Genomic DNA, 23,589 nt, shown 5'->3' with positions numbered 1-23,589 from the left:
CTCTCTTTCTCTTTTCCCCACAACAGCCAAAATGCTATTGCTACCTTAATGTTACATCTGTGCAAAAGGTATGGTTGAGGATGTGCTGATATGTAAATTTGTTTCATAATGTTTTCTGTATGTGTGAACACTAGTGTATTCCTTTCCCTGACAACCTTGATTGAATTGCACCACACTATCATTATCTTGCAGCATTGCTCTGGTTCATCAATAGGTATTAACCAAGTGATGGAGCATCAATTTACCTTCACTCACATTATTCTGCTCCTACTGGACTGGGAATCTGACATCACATGATTATGTCTGTCTGCCCTAGGTTCTTTGCCTGCTATAATATTAGTATAGTCATGGCCATAAGTTTTGAGAATGACAAAAATATTATATTTTCACATGATTTGTTGCCCTCTGGTTTTTATGTGTGTTTTTCAGATGTTTTTATCACATATAGAAATACAAGTGCAATCATATTATGAGTAACAAAAGCTTGTATTGACAGAAGGAGTTAATGCAGCAAGTCAATATTTGCAATGTTGACCATTCTTCTTCAGGACCCTCTGCAATTCTCCCTGGCAGCTCTCAATCACCTTCTGGACCAAATCCTGACCGATAGCAGTCCATTCTTGCACAATCAATGCTTGCATTTCATCACAATTTGTTGGTTTTTGTATGTCCACCTGTCTCTTGATGATTGACCACAAGTTCTCAATGGGATTAAGATCTGGTGAGTTTCCAGGCCATGGACCCAAAATCTCTGTTTTGTTCCATGAGCCATTTTGTTATCACGTTTGCTTTATGGCAAGGTGCTCCATCATGCTGAATAAGACATTGTTGATCACCAAACTGCCCTAGGACAGTTGGGAGAAGTTGCTCTTGGAGGACATTCTGGTACCATTCTTTATTCATGGATGTGTTTTTAGGCAAGACTGTGAGAGAGTCGATACCCTTGGCTGAGAAGCAACACCACACATGAATGGTTGCAGGATGCTTTACAGTTGGCATGAGACAAGACTGGTGGTATCGCTCACCTTGTCTTCTCCAAACAAGCTGTTTTCCAGATGTTCCAAACAATCGGAAAGGGGATTCATCAGAGAAAATGACTTTTCCCAGTCCTCAGCAGTCCACTCCCTGTACCTTTTGCAGAATATCAGTCTGTCCACTCCCTGTACCTTTTGCAGAATATCAGTCTGTCCACTCCCTGTACCTTTTGCAGAATATCAGTCTGTCACTGATGTTTTTTTCTGGAGAGAAGTGGCTTCTTTGCTGCCCTCCTTGACACCAGGCCTTGCTCCAAGAGTCTCCGCCTCACACTGCGTGCAGATGCACTCACACCTGCCTGCTGCCATTCCTGAGCAAGCTCTGCACTGCTAGTAGCCCAATCCCGAAGCTGAAAGACTTTTGAGAGACGGTCCTGGCGCTTGCTGGTCCTTCTTGGGCGCCCTGGAGCCTTTTTGGCAACAATGGGACCTCTCTCCTTGAATTCCTTGATGATGCGATAGATTGTTGACTGAGGTGCAATCTTTCTAGCTGCGATACTCTTCCCTGTTAGGCCAGTTTTGTGCAGTGCAATGATGACTGCACGTGTTTCTTTAGAGATAACCATGGTTAACAGAAGAGAAACGATGATGCCAAGCACCAGCCTCCTTTTAAAGTGTACAGTGGTGTGATTCTTAATCATGACAGATTGATCTCCAGCCCTGTCCTCATCAACACCCACACCTGTGTTAATGGAGCAATCACTGAAACGATGTTAGCTGCTCCTTTTAAGGCAGGCCTGCAATGAGGTTGAAATGTGTTTTGAGGGAAAAAGTTCATTTTCTAGGCAAATATTGCCTTTGAAATTAATTTCTTTTAAGCTGATCACTCTCTTTATAACATACTGGAGTATATGCAAATTGCCATTATAAAACCTGATGCCATAGACTTTGTAAAAATTAACATTTTTATCATTCTCATGACTATACTTAATTAGCTAGCTGTGTGGACTTCCGGGGGCAGGACATCGTGGATGGCCGCCTCTTACCTTGTCTTCGTGCCACGCTCCCTGTATACAGCTATCCCGGCTCTCTGTGCCTGCTCCGGGACGCGGAGGTGCAGTGCTGGCCCCCTTCCACCCGCCGGGGAACCGTTGGTACCGGAGTTGCTGCTATACATTTAGCCCGGGTCCTGCTTATAGAAGCTCCCACAACATGTACGGCCGTCGGCCATCTTGGAGGTGGCAGGCAGACCATCGCAGGCTCTGCTCTGCTGCAGGGAGCCGAGCTCCATCTCACCCCACCGCCCGCTGGGCTATTGGAGCATCTGGAGCTGCTGGAGTGAGCCAAAGAGAACCTACTGGGGGGATTTAGAGGTGAAAGCCACCGGTCCCTGGGCGCGGCCATCTTGGAGCTGCCACGTGGCTCAGCTTGGTGGTAGTGAGGCTCTGAGGAGTGCTAGGGCTATAGCGCTGCAGAAATACCACTGCTGCCTCCTGAGCACTTACATTCTTCCACTGCCAGACTATCCTGACACCATAAACCCCCAGCTTTTCTTGTGTTACTCTGCTATTTTCCCTGCTACCCAGATCCCAGCATCATACGCTGCAGCTGTGTTACTCTGCTATCTTTACTTATACCCAGATCCCTGCATCATACGCTGCAGCTGTGTTACTCTGGTATCTTCATTGCTACCCGGATCCCAGCATCATACACTGTTATAGAATTGCTCTGCTATCTTCACTGATACCTGGATCCCTGCATCATAAGTTGTAGTTGTGTTACTCTATTTTCACTGCTGCCCGGATCCCAGAGTATGGTACTCTCAAGGTACGATCGGCAGAGTGCTAAAACAACCCCATAATTTGCCTCCTTCGCACTACACTATAGCAACTGTATAGCTGCTGTTCCTGTGATTTACTGCCTCCACTGCTGTTTTTGGTGCAACTGCCTTTTCTTCCCATCAGTGGACTAACAAAATATGAAGTGATTCTGCTTCACCTACTCCTTAACTTTGCCTCCTCTCATTATATCTTCCTCTGGCACCAGGGCATGGAAAAGTTTTTATTGCCTCTACAGTCCAATATGCCTTTTAAAGCTTCGCCGTGACCACAGAAACCTCGGTTGCTGCTTTGAAACAATCCGTGCAACAAAGAGTTATAATGGAGGACTTGGAAAACGGGGACCATAGAAGTAATTTGCACTTTGTGGGAATACCGCAGTCCATCACTGGGGACATGATAACAGAATATCTCACTGAAGATCTCCCGAGAGCCCTTCAAATGGACTGTCCTCAAAACCCTATGACCATCAAATGGGCGCATTATATAGGGCCAATGAGGGATAATGGAGTAGGACGTCCTAGGCCAGTCATTGCCAAAATCCTCAGAACCTACAGAAACCAGGCACAGCTCACAATCAAAGCGCATTGCATCCTCTTATTTCAGGACTTCTCTGCCCTAGTATCACAGTGTAGAATGCGATTTGTAGAAGTCTGCTGCTACCTATACGACCAGTGCACACGATTCCAACTGCAAAACTGCAATACCCTGCCCGCCTGCAAGTCCAACGCAATGGACGCACTTTGTTGTTCGAAGATCCAGAGGAAGATAAACAACATTTCAATATAGGCTGAAATATGGCAAAAATATCTCCTTTAAAATGCTGACATTTCTTTTTGTTTGTGTTTCTAGTTATTTGTTATTCTTGTGTAGCACTTGCTCATCATTCTTCTTGCTATTGCAGATCCCTGGAGGGGGGCTACTAGCCCCCCATCCCGTTAACCTGAGCCAGAATAGTCCTCCCACAGTCCGGGACCTATTGGGCTCTACAAGTTAGGATTAGAGATGAGCGAGCACTAAAATGCTTGAGTGCTCGTTACTCGAGTCGAACTTTTTCCGATGTTCGAGTGCTTGTTTCGAATAACGAACCCCATTGAAGTCAACGAGAGACTCGAGCATTTTTCAAGGGGACCAAGGCTCTGAACAGGGAAGCTTGGCCAAACACCTGGAAACCTCAGAAAATGACGGAAACACCACAGAAATGGACCGGAAACAGCAGGGGCAGCATGCATGGATGCCTCTGAGGCTGCCTAATCGCACCATTATAGGGCAACAGCATGGTCATGACAGAGTGTCCGAATGAGGCGAGATAGCATCTGACACTATAGGGGACGGCATGCGGAAGAAGCGGCAGCAGCGGCAGGCTAGAGAGTGGCATGGCGACATACCCCACATGGACTCGGGCTTCAAACCAATTAAAAAAATTCCTTTTGGCGAGGATAACGTATCAGTATTTGGCCTGGTTATGGCGGCAGAGAGGAACCAAAGGAGGTGAGCAGGAAGCGCTGAAATGATTCCCTATGTGAACAAAAGGTTGACGGTATATATAGTTGATAACACAGCATGGCGGCGACAAAGGGACCAAGTTCCATAACGTATCTGGTGAAAGACCCGAAAAATGAGCCTGACACAGCTCGTTTGCTAAGGGGACGACATGTGGAAGCTGCTATGGAGACCACGTGTGGAGGCAATGGGGACGGTTATGGCACCCGAGGTGAACGTAAGGAGGTGAGAAAAGAGGAGTGACAAGATAGCTTTTAGAGGTAAAAAGGTTATAGGTTGTGGGTTGAAGGTTGCTGCAGTTCAAATGATGTTTGCCTCTCGGCTCCTCCCCACCCAAAATGGGCCTGGGGGCCAGAAGCGTTTACTTTGAAAAAATTATAATTTTCAAAGCAGGCGGGGCTACAAACAGCACTTCTAAAAACCTTTTGTGTAAGATCAAGTGTAGTACTGTTCTTATAAGTAATTGGCCTGGTTATGGCGGGGGAGGGGAATGTAATCAGATGAGCAAGTAGCGCTGAAATAATATCTGTCAATGACAAAAGTTTGGCGGTATATTTTGTGGATAACACAGCAGGGTGGCGACAAAGTTAACAAGTTTGATGTGGAAGTCGTTAAAACAACCCAAAATTCTGCCTGACACAGCTCGTTTGCTAATGGGACGATGTATGGAGGCAGCTATGTGGATGACTTTTGGAGGCAGCTATGGAGATGACGTGTGGAGGTAGCAATGGAGACAACATGTGGAGGCAGCTATAAAGACGATGTGTGGAGGCTGCTATGGAGACAATTAAATTTGGATAGTGCCTGTATGTGGCAGTTTTCAAATAAGAGGACCGGGTAGGTGGCCCTCCAGAAAAATTAAATACATAGAGTACTATAGCTAGAGCCAGTTGGCCCTGGCAAAAAATAGGCAGTTTCCTCTGCTTTAATGTACGAAGAGGAGTTGAATGAGGAGGAGGAGTGCATACATTATTCAGGTTGAGCTGCTTTCACCTGGTGGAGAATGGAAATCATGAGAAATCCAGGCTTTTTCATCTTGATAAGCGTCAGCCTGTCAGCGCTGTCGACAGGCGTGTACGCTTATTGGTGATGATGCGACCAGCTGCACTGAAAACCCGCTCTGACAACACGCTAGCGGCAGGGCAGGCAAGAACCTCCAAGGCGTACAACGCCAGTTCAGGCCACATGTCCATCTTTGAAACCCAGTAGTTGTAGGGAGCTGTGTGATCATTTAGGACGATTTAGGACATACTCCCTCACCATCTTTCTGTAAAGATCAGCCCTACTCTGCCGAGACTGGGGACAGGTGACAGTGTCTTGCTGGGGTGACATAAAACTGGCAAAGGCCTTGTAAAGCGTACCCCTGCCAGTGCTGGACAAGCTGCCTGCTCGTCTACTCTCCCTCGCTACTTGTCCCGCAGAAGTAGGCCCTCTGCCGCTAGCGCTGTCAGAAGGGAAATACTGTTTCAGTTTGTGCACCAGGGTCTGCTGGTATTCATGCATTCTCACACTCCTTTCCTCTACAGGTATGAGAGTGGAAAGATTTTGCTTGTACCGTGGGTCCAGGAGAGTTAATACCCAGTAATCAGTGCTGGAATAAATTCTTTGAACGCGAGGGTCATGGGATAGGCAACCTAGCATGAAATCTGTCATATGCGCCAGAGTCCCAACGCGCAAGAATTCACTCCCCTCACTGGTTTGACTCTCCAGTTCCTCCTCCTCCTCCAACTCCTCTTCTTCTGCCCATACATGCTGAAAAGTTAAGGACTGAGCAATGCTCCCCTCTTCTGTCTCGCCAACATTCTTCTCCTCTTCCTCTTCATCCTCCTCCACCACCTACGATATGCGGTGAGAAAGAGGAGGGTGCTCTGGCTATCAACAAGGGAATCTTCTTCCCCAGTCTCTTGTGACGAGTGTAAAGCTTCCGACTTCATGCTGACCAGAGAGATTTTCAACAGGCCAAGCAGCGGGATGGTGAGGCTGATGATGGTGGCATCGCCACTGACCATCTGTGTTAACTCCTCAAAGTTACTCAGCACCTGACCAATATCAGACATCCACGTCCACTCCTCATTGTAGACTTAAGGAAGCTACTGACCTGACTACCAGTTCTGGTGGAAGTTGACATCTGGCAGTCTACACGTTGTACGTTGTACAACAGTCGGTGAGCGGGCATTTGGAGGTGGCGCGGCGCTGCGCTGCCCTGAGAGTGCCAGCATCTCTGCTGAACTTTCTGAAATGCGCACAGATGCGGAGCACCTTCGTGAGCAAATCGGACAGATTGGAGTAAGTCTAGAGGAACCGCTGAACAATGAGATTTAACACATGGGCCACGCATGGCACATGTATCAGTCTGCTGAGTTGCAGAGCCGCCACCAGGTTACGGCTGTTGTCACACACAACCATGCCTGGCTTCAGGTTCAGCGTTGCAAGCCACAGATCGGTCTGCGCCGTGATGCCCTGTAATAGCTCTTGGGCAGTGTGCCTTTTATCGCCCAGGCTCAGTAGTTTGAGCACCGCCTGCTGTCGCTATCGACTGATGGCACCATGCCCACGGATGGTAATTCGGAGGAGGGGTGGGAGGAGGAGGAGGCATAGTAGGCCTCAGAGACCTGGACCGAGGTAGGCCCCGCAATCCGCGGCGTCGGCAACACTCGTCCACATGTCCTTGGTTAGGTGGACCTTGTCAGAGACGGCGTTGGTCAGGGCACGGATGATGTTGTCTGACATCTGGTGAGGGCTGGGACGGCACATCTGGAAAAGTAGTGGCGGCTGGGGACCGAATAATTTGGAGATGTGGACGATGAGGGCTTGGGCGTGTGGGTGGGTGAAACTGTATTTCCTCTTGCGCTCCTGCGTCTGGGGTATAGACAGCTGGACGCTGCGCATGGAGACATTGGTGGGCAATGTGGAGGGTCGTGGAGGAGAAGGTGTGGTTTTTCGCCCGGGAGGTGTTTGTGCCAGGGTTCTGGGCAGGGGGTTAACTAGCAGAGGCAGCAAATGATACAGGGGAAGGAGCAGTGGTGGACCCGGCCGGAGGTGAACGGCATTGGTTCCATTGAGTGGGGTGTTTAGCATTCATATGCCTGCGCATACTGGTGGTGGTTAAGCTAGTAGTGGTGGAACCCCTGCTGATCCTTGTGTGGCACAGGTTGCACACCACAGTCCGTTGGTCATCCGCTGTTTCTTTAAAGAACCTCCAGACTTCTGAAAACCTAGCTCTCGACACGGGAGCTTCACTACGTGAAACATTTGGCGCTAGTGCACCAGCTCTGGCCCTGCCTCTCCGTCTGGCCCCACCACTGCTTCTTCCAACCTGTTCTCTTATAGGACTCGCCTCAGTCTCACAAGCACTGCGTTCACCCGGCCTATCAACCCAGCTTGGGTCTGTCACCTCATTATCCTCTGATGCCTCAGTCTTCTCCCCCCTCAGACTTCCTGCCCTGACAACAACTTCACCACTGTCTGAAAACTGTGTCTCCTCATCGTCCGACACCTCTTTACACTTTTCTTCCACTACGTCAAGAAGGTCATCATGACCCACAGACTGCGACCGGTGGAAAACCTGGGCATCGGGAAAGAGCTCAGCAGCAACCTGACATGTGGTTTGTAACTCTGGGAAGGGTCCAGAAAACAGTTCCTCAGAGTATGCTGCCTCAAATGGCAAATTTTCCTGGGAGGGGGCAGACTGGGGGAAAGGAGGTTGAGGAGCTGGAGGAGTGCTCACTTGGGTAACATGGGTGGACTGCGTGGAAGACTGACTGGTGGACAAATGCCATTGTCCGCAATCCATGACATCACCTGTTCGCACTGTTCTGGCCTCAACAGTGCTCTACCACGAGTCCCAGTAACTTGAGACATGAACTAGGGAGTGTAGCTCTGCGGCGTTCCCCTGTTCCTTCATCAGCAGGTGGTGTCTCACCCCGTCGAGGACCATGGCCTCTGACCCTTGCAGTAATTGGACGCCCACGCCCTCGTCCTCTACCTCTAACCCTCGGGTTCAACATTTTCAAAATTAAAGTCTATTATATAGACAAAACAGAAAAATAAACTGTAATTTTTTTTTTGTGTTTTTATTTATTTTTTATTTTTTTGTTTTTTTATTTTCATTTTTTTTGTGTGTGTTTTTTTTTTTTTTTTATAGAACAAAACGTGCAGTAGAAATCAGACAGCAACTACAGAAGATGATTGCACACAAAAGGATTTTGTGCTGTGACTGAGTGTGTCACTTTAACTTTTGAAAAACGCTAATGTAGCCCTAACAAGGGCTTTTGGGTTCTTGGAGAATCACTCCTGCCTAAGGCTACATTCACACACATGTATGGGGGACGTATATATGGCCGATATATGTCCCCCATACACTTCTATGGGCTCACAGCCCTGTACGGGAGCGGTACGGTGTAGCACACCTATCTTTTCCTGTGATACGGCGCCGTGCGCTGTATCTTCCTATGGAGAGGGGCGTGGGTGAGCGTGGGCATGGGGCGTGGGTGAGCGGCGCCGATGTATGCCCGCCGTACTACGGTACGGCGGGCATACATTGTGTGAATGCAGCGTAACAGTAATCTTCTAGCACCCTAACGCTATCCCTGACCAGCAGCTGCTCTCTCCCTAACGGCATCCAGACAGAGAATGATCCGAGCAGCGCAGTCAGGGGCTAGTCTATTCCAAGGTCACCTGATCAGGCCAGCTAACCACTGCTAGCGACATGAAAGTGTACCACGTGATGCTGGGTGTACTGCAGAGTCTCCTGGCTTGTTTTTGGCTCTGTTTCTGGCCGCCAAAAATCTAAACGCTGCAAGAAGCCATTTTCTCGAGCGGGTGAAATACTTGTCCGAGCACCGAGCAGTTGCGAGTATGCTAATGCTCGAACAAGCATCAAGCTCGGACGAGTATGTTGGCTCATCTCTAGTTAGGATACTTCACTGACAGTCTAATTGCCTGTTTCCTGACATGGATGAGTAATACAGATTTTATATTTGACACCACTAACAAATACGCGATTACCCCTGACCTTAAGTTCCTCTTTTGGAATGTAGAAGGACTAAATACCCCTATCAAGCGAAAGAAGGTTCTTCAGGACCTCTTTCTACTGCTTTAGACCAGACGTTATGCTGTTACAGGAAAAGCATTGGAAGCGTTCAGCACAGGGTTCACTTAAAGCCCACTGGGTGGATGCCTGCTATGCATCTTCATACACTTCCAAATATAGAGGAGTGGCAATCCTGTTTAAAAAAGGCCTTAAAGGGAACCTACCACCACGAATCTACCTATAAAGGTAGATCGGGTGGTAGGTGGATGTAAGGGACGTGAGGATAGCTCTTTTTAGAGCTAATCCTCACGTCCCCGCTAACTTTAGGTACACTTTATTAACCTAATATGTAAATTTCATTATGCGGCTACTGGGGCGTGGAGTAGCCGGCACGAGGCTACACAGCGCGGCTACTCCACGCCCCAGTAGCCACATTTACTCCTTTTACCCTGTTGTGTGTGGCGCGCAGCTCCTCGTAGCTGAGCGCCCTCGTCCGACAAGCCGGCTACTGCGCATGCGCAGTAGCTCCGGCCTCGGAGCTGGGACAGCTCAGCCGGCATTCTGCGCATGCGCTGAACGTCATCATGACGGACGAGGGCGCGCAGCTACGAGGAAATTTACCCAGGATTTTGTTGAACGTGATCGGATTTTGGCACATTGGCGCCGTCTTGCATGGGACAGAAATCAGGGGGCGGGTCGGCGGATGTTGGCGCAGAAGCAACGGATGCAGAAACTCGGGCGCGCGATTTTAGTGAATCACGGCAGACCCGAATCATCGGCGGATAACGCGATGACCCGGCTTTAATGTGGGCAGCATCAAAGGCAGTTATAAGAGGCCATATGATAGCCTATGTAGCACACAAATGCAAATTTGCATTGGAAAATACTCCACACCTCCTTACTTCAGGCACAACAGACATGAGCAGCCCTCACAAAACCCCAGTCTAAACAGGCCTACATGGACGCTAAGAGACTGTTGGACACCTATGTCCAAGGACAGGCACACTGGATTGTTGGACGAACACAAAACAGATACTATAGGGGAGGTATCGCATGGGCAGATTCCTGGGTTCCTTAACCAAGCCCTGGAGAACTACGAAGCCCATCTTTCGCCTACGAGACCCATCGCCAGGTCAACTAGTTACAAGCTCCGATGAGATAGCGCTCTGATACACAATTACTTTGAGAATCTTTATCGAGCTGCGCCCACTGATACTGCCAGCATTGAGGCGATCCTTGACTCTCTCCCTTTACCAGGGGTGACTGAGGAACAGAGGGAGGTACTGGAGGCCCCCTTTACTGAGAAGGAGGTCAAGGGTGCTATCACAGGATCACGGTAAGGAAAGGCGCCAGGGCCAGACCGCCTGTCAGTGGAGTATTATAAAGTACTAGTCCCCAAAGTAATCCCGCTACTCACTGAGCTATTTAACCTGACATATCTTGATGGCATCATGGCAGACAGATTCAGAGAGGCCAGGACTATACTCCTATTGAAACCCAATAAAAACCCTGACTCTCTTAAATCCTACTGCCCTATAACTTTGCTCAATAATGATTTATAAACTCATGACATCCATTCTAGCCTCTCGCCTGCAATCTATTCTACCTCATATATTACACTCGACCTAGGCAGGATCTACAAAGGGTTGCAACGCGTCATAAAACATTCGAAGCGTTGTTGCAGCCACAATAGCGGGAATAGAAAACGGCCAGGTCTCAATGCTGTTGGTAGATAATTCCAAAATTTTATCGACTTGTAATACACAGGATCCCACACTATGATCACTGTTAATAAAAGGAACAATCCACATATTGATATATTTAGAGGAACCAGACAGGGCTGTCCAATATCCCCTCTTCTCTTCAATATCTCTCTTGACCCCCAGTTCTATCATTTACACACTACCTCCAGTTTTCAGGGAATACAACTGGGAACCAGAGAGATCCAAGTCTCTGCTTTTGCAGATGATCTATTACTGGAAGTGTCTGACCCTGAGACATGTTTACAACCGTTAACGGATGACATATCTAGGATAGGCTGACTGTCAGGCTACTTTTTAAATTTGGACAAAACAGAGGCCCTATTATTGAGAGGCCCGGCTAGGCCCATCTGGACTAGGAACTTCCCCTTTAAATGACAAAACACTTTCCTCATCTAGGCGTACATATTACTACATAACCCACCAAGCTCTACAACTCGAACATAACCCCCTACATACAAAACCTGGACCAGACCATCTCCAAATGGCAACATCACTGCCTCTTTCATAGGTAGAGCCAATCTACTTAAGATGGTGAAGTTCCCTAAGTGGTTATATCTCCTACAGTCTCTGCAAACAGCCAAAGACTTAAATAAAATGAATTACCTCTACCGGAAATTCATCTGGGGAGGACGTTGCCCAAGGATAGCATTTCAAATACTCCAACAACCCAAGCTTAATGGAGGCCTCCAACTTCCCTAATATTAGGGCATGCGATCTAGCGGCTACTATGAGGGTGATGAGAGACTGGATGCACAGCGCCTCCATCTACACAGACATCTTCATAGATCATGACTGCCTGACCAAACAGGCGAGATCTAACCCCTTACTAATGTCCACTTGGCACCCGTGGTCAAGGGTGAGAAGACATTTCAACCTTGATCCCTTGTATTCTCTGTAGCTGAGAATGCGCAACCCTAACTTACAACATGGTCACCCACACTGCGATTTCTATACATGGTTTAGGGCTGGAATTTGCACAGTGGCGCAGCTGCTACATGATACTAACAAACAAATTCTTACAATTACAGAACTACAGGAGAAATTCCCTGACCTGCAGATTGTGTTTTCTCCATATATGCCGGCCTCACACTATGGCGAGAGGGTGTTAGCAAACTTGAAAGATAACGACTGGAACCCCAGCTGCAGAGCCTGGTTTAATAGGAGCAATGGCCAATACAAACAAATCTCCCGAAACTGAAGGCCAATATGCAACAGGGCTACAATACAGTCACAAGGGGAGGGTTTTGCAGACTCCCAAGCAACATCCCAGTACCTCACCGGAAATATATTACCAAAGACTTACGCACGGTGAAAAAACAACTTTTACTAAGTAGTCATTAAAATGTATATTAGACAAATATCCACATCAAATACACGGTAGCTGCCACAATAATGGGTTTGCCACTTAAGATATTTACAAAGCAACAGTGTACAAATCACAGGTGAGGGTGTGTAAGATAGTATAAGAAAAGAACGATCTCACCATGTCAGCGATGCATAGGGAGCGTAGATAGACCCAGGGACTTGCTTTGCCGTGTCTGCAGGCATGGGTAGAGACAGCTGTTATAATCCAGAAAGGCAATGAGACAACTTGCTACAAGTGTCCTAATGTTGGATCCTATCCCTACTTGTCCCCAAATTGCTCCCGTCCTTACAAGGACAGTCCACAGCTCTTCCTAACATGTACACCCTCCACTAGGACACTGTTGCCACATAATGCCCAATGCGTTTCTTCCACTATAACGTGGGTTCATCAGGGGCCAGATAGCCTTGGATCTACAGTGTTCAACACCACAAGTGATGACAACAAGTTGGCACCTGCTAGAGAAGATAAAGAATTTCTCAAAGTAATGGATAAGGAATTTACTCAAAATGATTCCAACAGCTGGGTAGCACCTTTACCTTTCCGTACTCCAAGAACAAAACTACCAAACAATCTGCAGCAAGCAGCCTCAAGATTTTCTTCTTTAAAGCGTACCTTAAAGAGAAAGCCAGGGATGGAAAAACACTTTGTAGACTTTATGCAGAAGGTGTTTGATAGAGACCATGCAGAACCTGCACCGCCACTAAAGGAAGGAGAAGAATGTTGGTACCTGCCATCATTTGGTGTGTATCACCCTCGGAAACCAGACCAAATCAGAGTGGTGTTTGATTCTAGCGCACAGTTTGAAGGAGTGTCTCTCAACAATATGCTCCACACTGGTCCCAACCTCAACAACAGTCTTCTAGGGGTCCTAATGCGCTTCAGACAAGAACCTGTTGCAATAATGGCCGACATTCAACAGATGTTCCATTGCTTTATTGTTAAAGAAGACAATAGAAACTATCTTCGGTTTCTTTGGCACAAGGACAACGACGTCAACAAGGAAGTCATAGATTATCGAATGAAGGTGCATGTCTTCGGCAACAGCCCATCTCCTGCTGTAGCAATCTATGAACTCAGAAGGACAGCCCAACAAGGTGAGGAGGAGTATGGTTCTGATGCTCGTCAGTTTGTTGAGAGGAATTTCTATGTTGATGATGGACTTAAGTCTTTACCCACAAGTGAAGAGGCAGTTGATCTTCTTACCAGAACACAAGAGATGCTGTCTGCAGCGAATCTCAGATTTCACAAGATCATCTCCACTAACCATGAGGTAATGAAAGCCTTTCCCTCAGAAGATCATGCCATCAACTTGAAGAGTCTTGATCTTGGTTCTGACGCTCCTCCTGTGCGCAGCCTAGGGTTGCTCTGGAACATTGAACGAGATACTTTTACTTTCCAAGTGTCTGCTTGTGATAAACCCTTCACCAAGCGAGGAGTTTTATCTGTTGTGAACAGTATTTATGATCCTCTTGGGTTCCTTGCGCCCATCACCATCCAAGGCAAGATACTGCTAAGACAACTTACCACTGAAAATACGGACTGGGACTCTCCGCTACCTATTGAGAAACAACTAAGGTGGGAAAAATGGAAAAGGTCTCTAGAAGTGTTAGAGCAACTCCAAGTTCCACGTTGTTATTCAACCAGCTCCCTTTCAACAGCCATCAGAAGGGAAGTCCACATTTTCTCTGATGCATCAGTGGAAGCCATAGCTGCAGTAGCCTATCTGAAGATCACAGGAGCCAGCAATGAGACACATTGCGGATTTGCCTTAGGTAAGGCAAAACTTACTCCAAAACCCGCACACTCTGTACCGAGACTTGAGCTTTGCGCAGCCGTGCTAGCAGTTGAAATTGCTGAAGTAATACGAGACTAAATAGACATTTCAATTGATTCGTTTACATTTTACACTGACAGCAAAGTTGTGCTCAGTTATATACATAACCAGACTAAACAGTTTTACATGTATGTCAGCAACCGAGTAGAACGGATCAGGAGCTTTTCTATGCCTGAACAGTGGCAGTATATCTCCACGGAACTTAACCCTGCTGATCGAGGAACAAGACCTGCACCAATTGCACGTCTTTTAGATCACATGTGGTTATCTCCTCCAAAGTTTCTGTGTGAGGAAACTTGTCTGACTCCATCCAATGATGTCTTTGAGCTAATTGATCCTGAGTCTGATAAGGAAATCAGGCCCACAGCCTCCACGTTGTACACCTCTGTAACTTCAAAGGTCAAGCTGAAGTCACATCGCTTTGAGCGTTTCTCATCTTGGTCATCCATTGTGCGAGCTATTGCCAGATTGGTTCACATCTCTCGCTGCTTTGCTAAGGACACACCATCACGGTGTCATGGGTGGAACACCCTACTGCTTCAGACCTTGAACATGCTGAACAAGTCATCATCTGTTGTGTTCAACAAGAAGTGTATCGTCAGGAGATAAACTTTATCTCAAAAAACATCAGTTTGTCCAAGAGTAGTGCACTCTACAAACTCAATCCGATGCTCGATCACCACCAGTTACTGAGAGTGGGCGGCCGGATAGAGAGATCTGACCTGTGCAACAAGGAACAAAATCCTATTATCATACCAGGTGGACATTACATTGCTACATTGCTGATCAGACACCATCATGAGCTAGTGCTTCTGCTACCAAAAGAAGAAGCCACATGAGTGACTTGGATACCCACTCAGCTTATGGCGGGGAGCATACCGATATAGACTATGATATCACCTGTAGATTACAGTGTGGGTTGGTGGAAGTTTTGCTGATTGCGTCTTCCCCAATCCGAAGATGGGTTTACTTGAACTTCTTCACAGTTTCGCATCAGGATTTCAAATCTTCAGCCTCAAGATTTGGACTTATTGTTATTGTTTGCATGTTGTTTTTTCTCTTGTTTAAAGGTTTTAAGAACAACCTTTGGACTCATGCGACATTCTTTCAATGTTGGTATATTATGAAGTCTTAAGATTTCAGACGGGGAGTGTCATGTCCCAGGACTTGTTTCTATTCATTGACATGTATATGTGTTATACTGCTTTGCCTTTTGACCCTCCTGTCTTCCTGTCCTCTAGCTTCAGTATTGTAACTCCTCCCCTCTCCCTCATGTATGCAGCCATCTTTGTCAGGAAAAGTGTATATCTGAATGTCTCTGCTACCCTGGCAAATTATATCCTTTTCACACCGTTGTAACCAGCATTTCTTCAAGATTTCTGCACTAAATAAAGCTGGAATCTTCCCACATGCTTCTTTCGATGGAGTTGACACTATCTGACGAGTGATTTCGGTGTAAGTACTGGTTAAAACAAGATATAAGACTATCTATAAACACCTGCTTACAGCCAGGTTATTGAGTCAGAATAAAGGGGTTTACAGTATTTTCAGGTTCCATTGTCCCTGTATGTGTCATCTAACTGCATTACACTAATTATTTAAAAACAAATTAGTTAAAATGTTATTTCTATGAGTAAATTATGCCAAATTAAAATGCAAACTATGAAAACCCTTATAGATAATAAAGAATCTACATTATATACTACAGTTATACCAGAAGGTGGCAGGATTAACTCCTTAAGCCACCATGATTTTAGGGAACATCATGGTGAGCTTCTTTTTGGGCCACCGCAGATTTCCCCAACCTTTAGATGCCCTTTAAAAAATGGGGTATTGCGCTCCCAAATATAGTGTTACTGCAGTCTTTTAGGGGTCTTTTAAATTTTTTTTAAATGAATCCACTCTTTGGAGGAATATCAGGGATTCATCAGATGGGGCATACACCTGAAATCTGTTCCAGCAAAATCCACCAATAGACGCTCCCTTTTAAGCCCCACTGTGTGCCCATGTCTCAGAGACTCTTCACTTCTCAGAAGCCCTATCCAGTTTTTGTGTCAGAATTTGTACATTCTTTCTAGTGCAAACTGCTTGCACATGTATTTCTAAAGTGTCCACAACACGTTTTTGTCGCACTGCACTAAACCCAACGCAACACAAAATTGTGGACTGAAAGGGGAATTCTTGTGCACAGTCCAACCATGCGCCACATTTATCATGGAGTGTATGACAGAATTGTGTAGCTCGCCCTATGTTAAAGGTGCAACAAAAGTTGGTGTACTCGGGGGCGTGGCTTAGCTGCCGAGATGAATAGACGCCTGAGCTCTGAGCTCCGCTAATCCCAGCATAAAGCGACTACAGAAAGCAACCGAGCACGCTTCCAAAGCTCTCCTTTGGGTGCTAACTGATGTCCCAGCCGCCCATGACGAGATACCGGGCAAAAAGAAAGCTGCAAAAGCAGGGTAAACTTGAATTTTACTTTGACAAGGAGCGCGGCAAAGATGGCGCCGACACTCCAACACACGCGGCCTCGCCGCACTCCGGCAGTACACTCACCGGCCTCACAAGGTAGTAGTGGCGCAAGCAACAACTCCACTCCGGTCCGACCTTCCTCGGGGAGTCCCTCTCAGCACACGTGCACAAAAGGTTCCACGGAGAAGAGAAGCAATGGCAAACCGCCATCCCCGGAGACCAGGAGTCTGGCAAAGCAGCGCCAGAAAATTCACCACACGGAGACAGAGCGAGGCCCCCCTGCAACCCCCAGGCACAACCCAAATATCTGAGGCCTTCTCGGGCTTTCACACATCTGACGAGCCAGCATTGGGGAACCTCCTAAGAGAAATGCTCTTAACACTGGGCGCCACAATGCAGCTCAATCTTACTAGCTTAATAACACCCATACGGGTGGAAATCAAAGAAATAGATACCAGGGTCTCCCATGTGGAAGATAAAATGAGTGACTTTGCCACTACCTTTAATCAACTAGCTGATGCTCACAATGAGTTAACAGAAGAGTTTGAAGCCCTGAAAGCTAAGATCACAGACCTGGAGGACCGCTCCAGGCGCAATAACTTAAAATTCAGGGGCATTCCGGAAGACGTCCAAGCACAAGACCTACCTAACTACATTCAATGGTTAATGAAAATTCTTCTCCCGGAGTGCTCAGCGTCAGACTTGGTCATCGATAGAGCGCATAGAGTCCCGCGCCCACTGCATCTTCCTGACACAACCCCCAGAGACACTCTGGCCCGGATTCATTTCTTTCAGGTCAAAGAGAAAATTATGGCAGCCATCAGGAAAACAGGGACTCTACCGTCTCCGTATCAACAACTTAAAGTGTTTACCGACCTGTCCGCGGCTACACTTCGCCAAAGAAGAGAACTCCTACCAATTATGCTTGCACTGAGGGACCACAAAATCCCATATAGATGGGGATTTCCTGTGAAAATTATCATTCAAAGGGAGGGTCTCACCCACACTCTCAACTCAATGGAAGAAGGTCAGCGCCTCCTAAAAGATTGGAATATCGCCCTCCACCATCCAGATAATCCAGGCCTCCGCTCAAACATCCCGCCGCAAGACTGGAAAACAGTAACTTCCAAGCGTGCCACCAAGCACTGAACCACAAGAAGCTGGGTTTTGCGGAACATTTGTGTTTCTCCCAGCTGCGGCTATATCCTTTTTCTTTTCCCCCCCACAAGCGGTCAGCTATATTAGCTCTCCTGTTTCCCCCGTGAAGGGGTGTTGGTTCACTAATTGTGATAATGTTGTTTTTCTTTGCTATTTCTATGTTTGTGTTATGTTATAAGGCATCCTTCTTACTAAATTCCACCAACCATCTCATGGCTGGACGGAAAGGGGTGGAGAGTGGGGAGAGGACCATTGAGCCACACCATACAGTTAGCTTTCATAAAATTCGCCATAGCAACATAGCTACACAATTACACTATACCTATGGTGCTTAAATTTGTCACTTTGAACGTGAAGGGACTTAACAATCCCTGTAAAAGAGCATTTATGTGGAAAGAGGCAATTTCTCTAAAATGCGATGTATTTTGTGCCCAGGAAACCCATCTTCTTGAGAAAGATGCCCAGAGAATTAAACATCCGCTATTTCCACACATATTGTATAGCCACCACAACAAAAAACAACGTGGAGTACTAATAGCTATTAGAGACTCTGTGTGGCCTTCTCCCTAATCTCATTCAAAACAGACACAATGGGCAGATATATTGTGTTAAGATGCTTGATAAATGATGTTGAATATACACTAATAGGGGTATAAGCACCTAACAAACGTCCTTTAAGATTCTTCCACAAACTCCTCCGCATAGCAGACACATCCCAAGGCGGCCATGTCATATGGTGTGGAGACTTCAATTCGGTACCAGATCCGGCAATGGACTCTTCCGCTCCTAATAGAGCACCAACCCAGTCCCTTAACAAAACATTATTTGAACATGACCTATTTGACATCTGGAGATTTCTACACGACACAGAAAGAGACTATTCATTCTTTTCCAGCAAACATAATTCGTATTCCCGCATAGATCTATTCTTGACATCTAGATCACTTATCTACCTGACCAAAAATTGCGAGATAGACATCATAAAATGGTCAGACCATGCCGCTGTCTCACTAGTAATTGATGAATCCCACAACCATACTGACTGTCGCATTTGGAGATGTAATGATTATGTCCTTACGAACCCAACCACAGTAGAGAAATTTACTAACGTATTACAGGAATATTTTCACCTTACAAAGAAAGTAGAGAATGACCCCTTCCTAATGTGGAACGGACATAAAGTTTTCATCAGAGGTCTCTTCATGCAACTAGGCAGTAGATTAAGAAGGTAAAGGGAAAAGAAAATAGATACGCTTCTCTCACAAATAAAGAATTTAGAAGCCACTAACAAACCCCAACCCACAGCCACCATCTCAGCCCAATTAGTTGAAAAAAGACAAGAACTAAGAAACTGCCTTTTATACATATATGAAACAAACCTCCAGAAAACAAAAGCCCTCTATTACTCCCAAAACAACAAAGCAGGGAAACTATTAGCCAGTAAAGTCAAACAAACTGAAGCCAGATCCAGAATACCCTTCCTCTCAAAACCAGGAGACCCCTTAGCCAAAATATGAGACCTCTATGCAGATGATATTGTCCTAACCCTATCCAATCCTTCCACCTCCCTAGATAATGCCTTAACACAAATCTCAAAATACGGCGCAATCTCATATTACAAGCTAAATATACAAAAATCCCAAATCATGCCCATCAACATCCCTCCAACTTCCATACATACACTAAAAGGAAAATTTCAATTAGACTGGCAAACCCACCAGGTAAAATATCTAGGGATCAACATTACTTCTAAAGTATCCAACCTGTATAAAACAAATTTCCCCAGCTCCTTAAAGGCAATGGAAGATGAACTACAAAAATTTTCAGAATCAGACTCCTCATGGGTAGGTCGCATCGCCACATTTCAAATGATGACCCTTCCCAAACTCCTATATCTTTTTCGTATCCTTCCTATCTACGCTCCTCTGTCCTTTTTTAGAGAGGCTTGAGCCTTAGTAATGAAATACATTTGGGGAAAGAACAGACCCAGAATAGCAAGATCTATTATGTACTCACCCCGTCTCCTAGGAGGACTGGGTGTCCCCTACTTGTATGACTACTATGTCGCCACGCAAATCAAACAATTAAGAGAATGGTGGTTGGGGAAATACACCAAACATTGGACTCACATTGAGAGTCACCTGACCCCAAAGAGAAATCTTCGAACCCTCTTATTAGATGCCTTGAACCCAAAGCCTGCCCCTCCCCCAGCTTCTACCATGATCTCAACTTCTATAGCCATATGGAAGAAGTTCCATCAAGGATGCAAAAAGGAGTCCTTATCCTTAGAAAAAGTATACCCTCTGGTTGCTCTAGAAAATCTTACACATGACCTAAACTTGTCATCTTGGACAGAGAAGGCCGTTGTCTCTGTGGGTGATCTCTTACAGGGGGACTCCTTGATACCCTTTTCCGAAATTGTCCAAAAATATAACATATCCCACAAAGATCATTACAAATACCTCAGAATCAGGCATGCACTACAGCAACACAGAATATACAGAGTAGAAGCCAATAGACGCATACTTGAATTATGGGCCTACCCAGAAACTCCCCAATCGGAACTTCGAACCATTTATAGAGCCTTTAATAAATCGACTCCTTTACTAACCTGGGAAAAGGAAATAGGGGCTACTTTTACTCCACTAGAGTGGAAAAGAGCATTCCGGCTCATAAACTCGACTTTTAAATGCATGACCTTTTACGAAGCAGCCATGAAAACAACCTTGAGGTGGTATCTTACCCCTGAGAGACTGAGTGTAATGTTTCCGGGTACATCGCATTCATGCTGGAAAAAATGTGGAGGTAGAGGATCCCTATATCATATTCTGTGGCAATGCCCTCTCATAACGGGATACTGGAAGAGAGTCTTTTCCCTACTGAATACCATTATAAATATTCCAACGACTCCTTCCCCAGCTCAAGCCCTTCTTTTCCTAGACCTAGATCAAATCCCCACAAAACATAGGCCCATTACAGCCTTTTTGTTTATATCAGCCAAACTGGTCCTTACCAGATATTGGAAATCCGTGACCATTCCTCAGATGGAGGAGGTAGTATCGCTAATGCACCAAACCTGCATATTTGAACAAATGTGGGCGAAAAAGAGTCATACCCTTAAAACTTTTGAGAGAGACTGGTGCAAATGGCTAGAATTGCATCCAAACCGCTCCCGCCCACCCTGAAGTGAGGATGCCTGAGCAGCACCCCCCTCCTCCCCCCCCTACTGAATCCCTTCACGATACCCAAAGGTTGCCCCTCCCTGCAACACCCCCCCCCCTACATCCCCGGCCAAAGAATCCTGATCATATACAAAGGTAGTGTCTTAAGAATGGATGCCTTTTCCAACCAAGTTTATTTAGTTCATTTAGTTACCTCTGTTGTACTTGGGTGATACTCGAGGATGTAAACTGAAATTAATTCCGAATTATACCCAACAAGACAGTTCTAGAAACATTTCTCCCTTTTAACTTATGTAAATCAACAACGCTTTGTCTTGTTTGTATGTTATATCCCTAATACAGCAATGTCATACTTGAAGTTAAACAGACAGTAACATTAGGATGGTTATATATACCCTTCTGACTGTAATATGTGAAATGTCAACATCGCCATACCTGTCTTGTTTTGATTTTATCTTATATTGCCTTCGTACGTGTTCAAATTTAAAGATTCTTCAATAAAAATTATTGGAATTAAAAGTTGGTGTACTCTGTCAGAGCAGTGCAGGGGACTCCAGATTCATGAAGAACGTGCACCACAATTCATGAATCTGAGGCACCATGCAAACTGTAGTGCCTTTTGCCCAGTTTTTGATAAATGTCATTATCTTCACAGCAGAGAAACTGTTAACCCTAGATGCTCAAAGAGCACTACACAGTCTCCATGCTCCTAAACGTGATGATGCCACCAACTTTGGCAGAAATTATGAACCCAGTGGTACACATAAATGTGAACATACCTTAAATCTTACATGACTTAGAAGGTTGAAGTTTTTGGCATACATTCGGAAGTATTCCATAATTTTAGAGTTGTGCATGTAGTTCGGGAAATGTTCAGGAATTGGATAATCACTAAAGCACATCATCTCCTTAGATGTATTAATAATTACAGATTTATATATGCTTGCTCTTTCATCTTCAGATTGATCCTATTAGAAAGAAAATTACAACATCTTTACAATGTATAGTCAAATAAAATGGTAACGTACATAGGATAGCAAAGTCTTGTCATTGTTCTTTATACTGTGTCTATGTATAAATAGAAAATTTAATAAATGAAACATATCTCTTCATATAAATGAATTGGTAGTCTCATAAAGGCAAACCTTTCTTTTAAAAAAATACCAAGGTAAACGTTTTTTTTTTTCATTTCCATTTTTCACTTCCCACCTTTAAAAAATCTATAACTTTTTTTTTTTGTAAAGAGCTGTGTTAGGGCTTGTTTTCTGCATAGCAAATTGTACTTCATAGTGATGGTATTTAATATTCCATGCCATGTACTGGGAAATCGGGAAAAAAATTCCAATGCAGTGAAATTGGTGGGCTTGGATTTTACGGCTTTCACTGTGCGCCCCAAATGACTTGTCTCTTTCATTCTTTGCATCAGCAAAAATTAAACCCTCCTGTACAAGAAAATTTCTTTACTATTTTTCAGACCCCTTAGGGTACTTTAACCCTAGGTTGTCTAATTGGTATGGTATGGCAGTATATGGGGATCTTACACATCTTCTATTCTATTGATGTGCGAATTGCACATTTTAATACATGGTTTAAAATCGGACAAGCTCGGGTCTTTGGCGGGGTCATGTATCACTGGGATTTAAATCCCTCTGGCAGCACTGATCGCTGGTGTTACCGATGTTTGCTGCAATATGCAGCCCGTGAGCCCTCTCTGTAAAGTGGGAGCCAACGTGTGACGTAAAGATATGTCACAAGTCGTTAAGGGATTAAAGGGGTATTCCCTCGAAGACAAGATTCTTAAATGTACTCAGGATAACAAAATAACACATTCTCTTATTCGCTGTTATTAACAAAAATACAGCATTTCACAGATATAATTCCAACCTGTCTCTATCAATTATGGTGTACACAGTTTTGGTTGCCCCTGGTTCCGAACGTGAATCTTCTGACTTAGGGTCAGGGAAGCCATATTTTTCTTCTGTTTAACGCTGCACTGAGCTGCTCTCTGCCTCCAGCCCCCACTCTTGCATTCCAGGAAGAGCTCACACAGAGACTTCCTGTTGGTGCGAGGAGAGTAAAGCTACAAGCTACAGCCAGCAGGGGTGGGGGAAGGGGAGGCACATCAGATCTGACAGTATGTATGTGTAGCTAAAATGTAGCAATGCTGATAATGTCATATACTTTTTATGGATCTCATCTCTGCTCTGTGTCATCTCTCTTTCTATGTGACAGATACTAATAGAATGTTTGGAAATTAAATGAAAGTGCATATATGTACCTTGTACCCTGATAATCTAACCACATTTCCCACAGCACTAGAGGGATTATAATGGGGCAGATTTACTTACCCAGCCCATTCGCGATCTAGCGGTGCGTTCTCTGCGGTGGATTCGGGTCTTCTGGTGATTCACTAAGGCAGTTCCTCCGAAGTCCACCAGATGTCGCTGCTGCGCTGAAGAGCATCAGAACG

At 45.5% G+C, this 23,589-nt stretch overlaps 1 protein-coding gene across 2 annotated transcripts in view; it reads right to left on the bottom strand.

Annotated features, from left to right (window-relative positions):
* LOC140103895 (flavin-containing monooxygenase 5-like) overlaps positions 1-23,589 on the bottom strand; it is a 91,635-nt gene that overhangs the window by 51,603 nt on the left and 16,443 nt on the right. For both annotated transcript variants that reach the window (XM_072127196.1, XM_072127197.1), the window contains one exon: positions 21,899-22,087. In XM_072127196.1, coding sequence (XP_071983297.1) covers positions 21,899-22,087 — 189 coding nt within the window. The remainder of the gene's footprint in view (positions 1-21,898; positions 22,088-23,589) is intronic.

The sequence above is a fragment of the Engystomops pustulosus genome, chromosome 10, assembly GCF_040894005.1.
Source record: "Engystomops pustulosus chromosome 10, aEngPut4.maternal, whole genome shotgun sequence".
Classification (NCBI taxonomy): domain Eukaryota; kingdom Metazoa; phylum Chordata; class Amphibia; order Anura; family Leptodactylidae; genus Engystomops; species Engystomops pustulosus.
The sequence above is the reverse complement of the archived record's forward strand: the minus strand, read 5'-3'. Positions and strand labels throughout refer to the sequence as shown.